We start from the raw sequence: 10,271 nt of genomic DNA on the forward strand, positions 1-10,271 counted from the left end.
GGGTACAAGTCTCTTTCTCCTGTCGACTATTTCCTTTGGGTACTGTTGCGCTATTCCGTATGATGTGCCCTTTAGCTTAAAACTGCTTTTTTGCACCGTATCTCTTTCCTTTTGGGATTGAAATATAGCAATTATTGGTCTCTTTTTCCCCACTCCTCTCTTTCCTGTTCTGTAAGCGTTTTCAATTTTAACATTTTGGACTTCTAAATTATATCCGCACAAAATGACTTGACCGTTTCAATGCAATCCTCTGTTCTTCCTAGTGGGACTTCATTAATTCCAAATAGAATTAAATTATTTTTCATTAGCTGACTTTGTACATATAACATTTCTTCGTGGAGATCCTTGCTCGATTTTTCAATTTCTTTCATTTCTGAATACACATCTGCGCTACTTTCATCCATTCCACGTTCTTCCATTTGTTTCGAAAGCACATTAACACTTGATTCTAAGACCGCGACTGTTCCTTTAACTGACTTCACTTCCATGTCCAAAAAATTCAATTTTGTTTCAAAACTTGCAATTTGTGCTTTAATTTCTTGCAGTGTTTCTAATTTTTCATCAACCAGATTTAATTTTTCTAATTTTTCGTCTACTTCATTTAATTTTAATATTTAACTATTGGCCTTGAAAGTTCTGTACATTCTGTAATACATTAAAAATGCGCATTAGAAAATCATATCAACAACAATGCAATATAATCCAACCACCATAATGCACTCAAAGCGTTACTTATATACAATACAAAAGAACAATTGTCTGTATACTGGATAGCAGTCATCCATAAACTGGACGTCAATTATTAAATATAATTTTCAATCTTTCATATATAATTGAATAGGCTTTTGGATAGCAGTCATCCAAGCATAACAAATCACTCCATTAACAACTTCTAGTACACTGGTCAGCAGTCAACCGTTGTGTACCAACTATTTATCTCACACATGCAACACGTATCAATATATATAAATAATTACAGTGTATACCTGCAACAGTCATGTACTACACAGTCATGTATTTATGAGTTCATATAAATAAACAACATTATAATAACTTCAAAACGAAGCGTCCAGTTTTAATGCTATAACGTTACTGATAAATTTCTGAGCTGCAAAAATGCTATTTTTATCAGAACCTGGAACGATTTTTTTTAAATGTTTATATTCTATGCTATCTTTAACAAACCACAAAAACTTTCCATTTTTATCAATCAAAGAAGGCCAAAACGCTGAAGATTTCCATTTCGGAACAACTAATGTACCCTTGGCGCCACAATTTAATAAATGTCTTAGAGTCCTCCCTATCAAAGAAATAGGCGGCACAATCAAATTTACATAAGCATCATGTGGCCAATCGAAAGCAAAAGCATCTACACCGCTTGTTCCAGGTGTCCAAAACAAAGAATAAAATGTGTTTATTTTGAAATTATTGCAACTTGCAAAAATATCATATGCGTATGGCCCCCAAACAGTATTAAAAAATGAAAAAATATGGTTGCTCACAGCCAAATCATCAAAGTCAAAAACTTTGCTCACCAAATCCGCTTCTACATTCTGCTCTCGTGGAACCATAGCTACAGAAAAATCTATATTCCTACTCAAACAAATAGTGTATATAGAAAAAGCAAGAGTTTGTAGTTCCGGCTTTATACTGCCTATTTGCGAAATTCTAACAACATTTTGATTATCTGAATAAAGTTTTACAAATTTATTTTCTAATACATCGCCAAAAGTTATCATGAACATTTCAACCGTTTTTAGCTCTCTGAGAGTTGAACTCTGAATTCCGTCCAATTCCTCCGACATAACATGAAACACTTTATTAGTAGAATCTATCATCACGCCACCACCAGCAAAGTCACTAGCATCAGTAAAAACAATGCGTTCTGGAATACGGGTACCATGGGGAAATAACTCTAGCAGGTATCAATCGGATATAATCCAACAAAAATCTAGCTCGCGCAACGCGGGAAATGAAATATCAATCGTTTCATCCCAACATGATGCATTAGTAATTAACATAGACAATTGTCTGGTTGTTATTTGAAAAACAGGCCCAAGTGCAAACTTAAATGAAAAAATACTTCCTACTATTGCAGCAATTTCTCTAGCAGAAACTTTATCCTTTTCTTTAAGTTTTTTTTAATCTCGATGCGCAAACTTTCTAATTTATGTATGGGAATACTAATATAACCAATTTCTAATTTCCATTCAAACCCGAGCCACTCAAGCTTTTGAACTGGATTCCAAATACTCTTCTATTCATTAACAAGAAAACCAGCATGCAATAAATCTTGTTGCATATTCTCTGACATTAAAATACAGTTTTGTTTCCAATCACACACCCAGCCATCGTCTAAATACATAATTACACCATAATCTTTTGCTCTCCAGTGCAATACAAATGGTCTTAAAACTTTTGTTAAAATATAATAACCAGCACTGCTGAGACCAAAGGGGAGGACTGGAAAGACAAAGTAACGGTCTGAACCTTTGAAATTCCACGAAAAACCTAAATATCTAACAAAATCTGAATAGATGTTTATGTGGTGATATCCACTTGTCAAATCGAATTTAATCATGAAACAAACTTTTTTGGCAAAATCAAGACCCTCTGAAGAACCTTCAAATTTGAACTTCCTCTTTATAACACATGCGTTAACGTGTCTGAGATCAAGAATCAATCTTGGCTTTTTATTCAATGGCGCTGATACGGTCAATGGGTTTACACAATAGGGTGGTTCAAAACATTCTGGGACTAACTTTTTATTCAACAATTCTGTAATAGCCTTTTCAAAAAAGGGGGCGCTCTGCAGTGCTGATTTGTTGTTAGACAAAAACACACTTTCCGGATGTGTAATAAATTCAATCCTGTAACCAAATTTTATGACACTCAGTATTTAATCATCAGGCTTTATAACATTTTTCCAAAACTCAAAAGAATTTTTTAAACGATTTTTAACTGACGTGCTAGATTTTAACTCAAATTCAGATTTGTAATCTAATAATTGATGTATATCATGATACTCAACTTCACTGCTGATTAGCTGTCGATGTTGGGACGAGTGTTAATGATTGGGGTCTTGTGGGTTCTGTATACTGGAATTGCTGGGTATACGGGCAGAATCTTGCGAAGTGACCAGGGAGCCGACAGTAGTGGCAGACGATGTTTGCGGTCTGTGCTTGTAAGGGTTTTCTGTAGCTGGGCAAGTTGAATATCAGCGCGAACTGCGGACGACTGTCGAATTTCGCACTCCCAAGAAAAAGCTGCCGAGTGGATAAGCCGTCGAACACTCCCATATTTCTCTGGAAACCAGGTCTTTCGTACGGAGATTGTCGCGTTTTGTTTGTGGCTCTTGAAATGGCAGAACGTAGTCTGGCGACATCCTCACTGTTGTCAGCAACATCAGAATCAACATACTTCTTAACGGCCCCCCAGCCATGTTTATCAGCTATGTGTAGAATTTTGTTTCTCTGACGAATGGCCTCTTTCTCGGAAAAATTTAAATCGGTGATTCCGCTGAAGTCGTCGGATATAAGTTTCTGTGATAGAAGCTCTAAACCACGCAGTCTTTCCTCGTTAAAGTTGTACTGAATTTTGTTCCCTTCCCCTCGAAACTTAAGAGAATTTGTAAGCTTCAGTTTATCTTGTACTTCTGAGAGTATCAAAGTTTTCTGTTTTTCAAGGGCGGCGTCAAACATGCTATTGAATAAACTGACTGCGTCAATAACATCAAAATCCTGTCCAGAGTTGGAATTAGCCTCGGCCTGTGATTCTCGGGGAACATCTCTGTTCGACGTCGAACTATTTGTAGATTCTGTCGACATACCAAAACCAAAGACACAACCTGTACTGCTTTGTAACGAACGTCGCATTAACCGAATACTCCCCGGGAAATCTATTTATACTGAGCGCGAAAGCGCTCGTGCATGAAATAACCAGTATTGAAGTAAACCAGATAATACGAAAAGTAACGGACATTAACGAAGTTAAAAACGTAAAGAAATAAATTGACAAACAGGCAAATAAAATAGCATACGTCTTATATACAAGTACACCATTCGAATGTTTCTGCATTCGAATGAACCTGGACATGCGTACCCCCCCCCCCCCAAAAAAAAAGGAAAAGCAACAAAAAAAAAACCCCAAATACCATGGTATATGGATGCTAGTACCATAGTGCACAATCAAAAAAGAACTTTACGTCTTACTTAGGATACTGGTACTGCACAGTGGAACCAGAGATTCGTGGCATCCATGAGTTGTTATAATTTTTGGATCACCTCCGCATTGTAATGAAATGCATTGTTTTTCGGTTGTCAAGTTTGTTCTATCTACAAAAATTAATATTGTACTCTAAGGAGTCGATGATATCTAAAAAGTACTATGCAACACTATTGCACACTTTTTTGAAAAACAAAAGACTGTTTGTAAATGAACTTAAACTCTGCAACCTGTATAATAAGGGCACCGCTAAGCAGAGCTTCCCCTCGCGACATGACTTTTTGTAGGGGTGAATGCATTATTAGAATAATACATGTAAATGTATCAGATGAAAATAATGGCACAAGTATTCATTTTTAAAACCATTTGAATCCATAATATCTATTTTATACCAATCTTTCGTGATATTCATTATCATATAAGCATACATAAACGATCGGTAATATACATTACGAAACGTAGCTCTCTACATTCGTTTCAAATTCAGCCATTTTAAAAATAAAATTTGATTTCGTGTACAATTCATTTCATTCAGCTAAGTTAAATTCTGTTTAAGCTGAGATAGAATGATACATATTGTTGCCGTTAAAATTTAAATTTAATCTAAATTCAAATTATTGATGAGGAAAAAGCAATGTTTTTATTTTTTTTATTAAATACATGTACGCGCATTGAGGAGTTTCCAGTAAATTTTCAGTATCTTTTCTCTTTTGATAGGCCAAAAAAAAACCCAATGACTAACATCCGGTCTTTCTGATTAAGTCGTTGATTTTTGTCATAGGCTGTATTACAGCGTTGGAATCGGCATGCAAAATTCAATCTGATACCCCGATATTACAGAAAGTGAGTTGTTATCATGCAATCCGTTGATACCATAAAACCGTAAGTTTTACTGTGTTTCATGTGTTTTAAATCTACATCGATGGATATCATACTGGTTATACCAAAACTTGCCGAAGGTTTAAATTGTACAGGTAAATATGCTTTGTTGTTCTGAGTTTATCTGCATTATCGCATACATTATTTCATACAAATTGGACACGACTAGCTTCATGACATAAATAGTTAATTTAAAAAAACATGCAACATTATATAAATAGTGCCTGTTTGGGAGGGTAACAGTTGAAATTGACACCCCGAGAAAACCAATGTCAACCGACGCGAAGCGGAGGTTGACAATGGTTTTCGAGGGGTGTCAATTTCAACTGTTATCCTCCCAAACAGGCACTATTTATTTTATTATACTGAATGTCTTAATTTTATAGATGTTTTACTGCTTTTATATAGAAATGACGTGAATTCCACGGCGAACCGTACGCGCATAATTTACGCGCATGTAACAATTCGTTGTGTTACCCGTTGCTAAGTGTGTTGCTAACGCTGAGGGTAATAGAAAGGATTATCAACTGCATCTAAACCAATCAGATTTCAGTATTTAACATGAAAGTATAATAATAAATTTTGTTTATTTTACCTGTGAAAAAAACATTGAATGCCGAATTGCCTCCACATTCTGTTGACAACAATGTACTGTTGCTACATGCATATGTGCAATTCGTTGAAAGTAATTGGTCCTTTGTGACATCAAAATCAGGAGATAAACATACGCATTTACTTCCCTAGAAAAAAACTGAAACATCAATATACAATTCATGGACTTTTTAAATTAAGGTAAATTTAGCTATAAATTCATCATTTGATTCACTTACACATTTTTTTTTTAAAACCTTATTGGTTAATACGTTCCTTAAGGAACAGAAAACCCTTACCTGAACGGCAAACTTATCGATATTTTGCTGAAGGCAATATTCTTGGCATTGAAAAAGAGACGATACAAATGGGAGAGTATAGTTGCTGTTCTGTAATATTGTTTCACTGTAACAACCTACAAATTAAATACTGATATTCAAATCAAAATCCAATGTAGAATTCTCTATTTTCTAAACTTTAAGATTAAAGTTACTTAAGAACTATTTACAAAAATGTCCGAAATAAATACATTGTATATATATATATATATATATATATATATATATATATATATATATATATATATATATATATATATATATATATATATATATATGTATTCTGCTAAAAAATAGTTAAGAAGTTTTCAAACACAAATTAACGACCTTTCTGATTATCTAATGGCAAACTAAATGATCACTTTATGTTTATAATATTTTTTAAGCTGTGTGATTGGGTAAAAGAATTATATATTTCCTTGTGACTCGCTGTCTTAATCCTATATCAATGTACGTATCGTTTTATCAAAATACCTATTATTTTGATCCAATAAGATGTTCTTTCGTATAGCCCTGTCCAATAATAACCAGCAGACTTGTTTGTATGTACAGTTATTGACTGGTTCATTCTCCTGCAAATTGTTTGTGCTTCAAACCACGTCACTGTATTATTTTGTTTTGCGGAACAGTCAAACACTAGGGAAATCATAAAAAGGTTACTAAACATATTAGATGAGCTATTGACAATCGTCTTTATTAAAAATATATATACATGTACTGTTCTCTCACCTGCTATTACTGCTATAAAAAGGGTTGTCGTGTGAGTGATTACCATTGTGAAAGATTGTGTCCTAAAGTACAAAAATACTTTGAAGATACATGTAGTACTCTCTCACCCTCTCAATTTGTACTATAAAACACCATTGTTCACTGTTTCCCCTGAAACAAGTATAGAGTAAATTAAGATCTAAAATAGATTAGTAGTGTATACTCGATGAATTAGTATATGTGCATGACGAGACACACGTTTCTTATTTTTCTACCATGCTTTGATTAAAATGTTATAAATGAACATGAATATAATGTTTGGCATCTTTTCATTTTTTTTTTGAGTTTGAAGAAAGCTTATCAAGAAATACAATGCAATATTTACATGTACCAAGTCTTATTTCCTCTATTTTTTACGGAAAGTTATAGTTAATTCATTGCTCTATAGAAACAGCCAGACTGAAATCTACACGCCCTATTTATCCATTGGTCGAAATCTACAGCGGCTGAAAGTGACAGGACTAATATCGACACGCCCTGTTTATCGATTGGTCTGAACCTACAGCGACCTAAGTAAAATCACGGACTGCACGAAATAATCATGATGCCAGACTCAAAATCTCACAAGAGACGATTTCGCTGTTTCTTTTAGCTAACGTACTTATGTACATTAACAGTAATTTAGTGAATTTTACTTACTTGTCATAATCAATTTATTAATTAGTTTTAAAAGATGTTAATATAAACAATAAAAGGCTTCATTTGATTATTCATGCGGGTTATGAAGGTGGGGATCATTGCAAGAAAAAATTACATAACCCGCTAAAGCAGGTTATGTATTTTTCCTGCAATGTCGCTCCTTCATATCCCGGATGAATCACTAAAGAAAGCATTTTATTGTTTGAATAAAAATAGTTAATGTATATGTTGATAAGATAAAGCGGTCTATTGATCGAAAATCTATCCAATACATAAGCAGTTAATCAAAACCCTTGTTAAATGAAAGTAGATGTCTTTAAAAAAGTCTTCTTATTAACCACTGTGCCATGAATTTACGCCAGAAATTTTACATATACATTGTAAATTTTAAATTGTTCAAACCGTCACCCGTCGATAAAGACTTAGATTCAAGGGCTTTCAAGTTCAAAATACAGGCAAACACAGCTTGTTCAATGCTCTCATAATAGTGATTTTACATGTACTATGCAAGTGTTTTTACATTCGTATGATTCTAGATTGTTAAACGTTTAAACCATGACCCACAAATCAATATTAGGGATCAAGGAAGAATTTAGAGTTTAATAAAGGAACATATACATGTAGATAGCGATTAAAAAACTTCTCCTTTAAGAAAACAACCATGACACAATTTCTGAGATTACTATGCAAGCATTATGATATATGGTTGATTTTAAAAGCCCCTGGATCAATATACATGTAATTAGGCACAAAGATAATCATAAATACATGTACATGTTTATTGGAAACCCTTTGGGAATCTTCTTCTCTATACATTCTATAGACTTTTTTTTTAATATTTGAAATGTTACGATTTAATTATTCCTGATTAAGTGAGGATACTAAAGTGTTCAAAATGTGACTCCTGTTCTAGTTCAATATTTGCCAAAACCATGATCCCTTGATTATAAGTCTGTTTCAGTGCTTTATTTTCGAGTGTACGTGTCAATGCATGAATACACATTTTGTACAATAGAAATTCCACGATTTGGGATATAACCATGTATAGGTACACAGTTTTGAAAAATACTCTCTCTCTCTCTCTCTCTCTCTCTCTCTCTCTCTCTCTCTCTCTCTCTCTCTCTCTTGTGTACGCCACCAGTTCACCACTCTTCTTCCTCCTTGAGTTTTCAGGGTTTTCTGTGATATAAATAAATCAAGAAAGGGAAACAATAACACGTTTTAGAACTTTTGGTCAGATTAGCGATGTGGCCTATGACCATCTAGATCGGTTAATCAAAACAATGCTATAGATATATCAATACCGATCAGTGATTACAAAGAATGTTGTTTCTAACATTAATATATTTCCATATTTTTGTTTGTAAACAAACTTATCATCGAACAATTTCTTCTTCTTTTTTTTACATCTTATATTAAACAATTTTTAAAAAAATATTTTAAGTGACTGTGATTTATCTAATATTTGGATTAATTACCTATATTCATATTCAGTGTATAATTGGAAATCTGCAAATTAACTTTGAATACACTTAGCCTCTTCATGCTTTATGAGCACCAATATAGAAGTCATCACGCGATTTAAACCTCGATGAGTGTATTATTTACTGCAGGATTAAATGACACGTTCAAACTGAAATGTACATATCCAATTTTGATTTGTACTTACGAAAAATAATCATTTAAATTTATCTACTCGTAAATTAAAACTATTTTTCTCTACAAAACTTCTAGCACTACATTTTTAGTCACGGATGCGAACTAATTGACATGTTAATATGGCTTTTTTTATTGCAATCGACACGAAATAGGAGATGATTTTCACTACATACCCAGTTGTAATTCATTCTCTTACGCATGTAATGTTTTAGAAATTATCTTATATTGGATATTTCTAATTTTTGTGTACCATGGTAAATGTACAATTTTGTAGAGATTGAAATAAATGAATGAATAAATAGCCACTGTTAATACATGATTAAATAAATATCTATAGAGGTTCGATATATTACATGAATCATCATTCGCCTATTTATACTTACCAGGTAAATATGTCTGCACATGGAATAAAATGAATGAAACAAATACACAGACCTGTCTAATATCCTTCCTCTTTGCACACATCCATACTTCCTGGTTGTTATCTGTCATCAAGTCCCCGTATTGAGGGGGAAATAGTATCAAATAAGGCATTTAAACCCCACGTAGCTTATTGTGGATGTGTATTTTAATACACGTGAAAGGTGTGTATGTGTAAATATAGGTGATTAGATGTGTTACGGTATTTTTCCTGCATTTCAGTAACAATACACAGTCTGCTTAACGAACGGCTCTTGATATATATACCCAATCTGTGATATGTTGATAGGTAAAACACATATATATATACCTATAATAACATTCATTGTATGCCATGGTACCAGCGACAGTGAATGTGTTGGACCACATTGGACTTAAGTCTACGCTATTTACTATCTTCGCTATTTCAGGAAATATGGAAAATGTTTGAATGTATACATACTATTTAAACCGAATCACAGCTAGACTAAGTGTACTTAATTCTTTTCAGTGATTTGTTCGCGGGTGAATATACGCTTCTCTTCAAATTTTAAACTGTCGTCAAATTCACTATTTACCATGCAGTGTTCCAGTTTAATAAGATTCAAAGTTATGTGTCTATGGCATTTGGTTATTGCATAAACGAATGCTGTCTTATGTATACGTTTGGGGTAATCAATCGAAACGTAGCTACATTTCAGAACACAGTCTAAACGGTTTGTTTATAGGTATTTAAAATTGGTTAAATGTTTATTTGTTTTATTAGTTACATCA

General features: G+C 33.4%; 1 protein-coding gene across 1 annotated transcript in view; it reads right to left on the reverse strand.

Moving 5' to 3' along the window:
• LOC105340218 (uncharacterized) overlaps nucleotides 1-9,605 on the reverse strand; it is a 30,036-nt gene extending 20,431 nt beyond the window's left edge. Inside the window, exons 1-6 of the mRNA XM_066081604.1 lie at nucleotides 9,534-9,605; nucleotides 6,762-6,823; nucleotides 6,507-6,691; nucleotides 5,994-6,109; nucleotides 5,699-5,843; nucleotides 4,212-4,334 (exon numbers count right to left, since the gene is read on the reverse strand). Of these exons, the coding sequence (XP_065937676.1) occupies nucleotides 4,212-4,334; nucleotides 5,699-5,843; nucleotides 5,994-6,109; nucleotides 6,507-6,691; nucleotides 6,762-6,823; nucleotides 9,534-9,590 (688 nt within the window). The 5' untranslated portion in view covers nucleotides 9,591-9,605. The remainder of the gene's footprint in view (nucleotides 1-4,211; nucleotides 4,335-5,698; nucleotides 5,844-5,993; nucleotides 6,110-6,506; nucleotides 6,692-6,761; nucleotides 6,824-9,533) is intronic.
• Nucleotides 9,606-10,271: the final 666 nt, after the last annotated feature.

The sequence above is a fragment of the Magallana gigas genome, chromosome 4, assembly GCF_963853765.1.
Source record: "Magallana gigas chromosome 4, xbMagGiga1.1, whole genome shotgun sequence".
Classification (NCBI taxonomy): domain Eukaryota; kingdom Metazoa; phylum Mollusca; class Bivalvia; order Ostreida; family Ostreidae; genus Magallana; species Magallana gigas.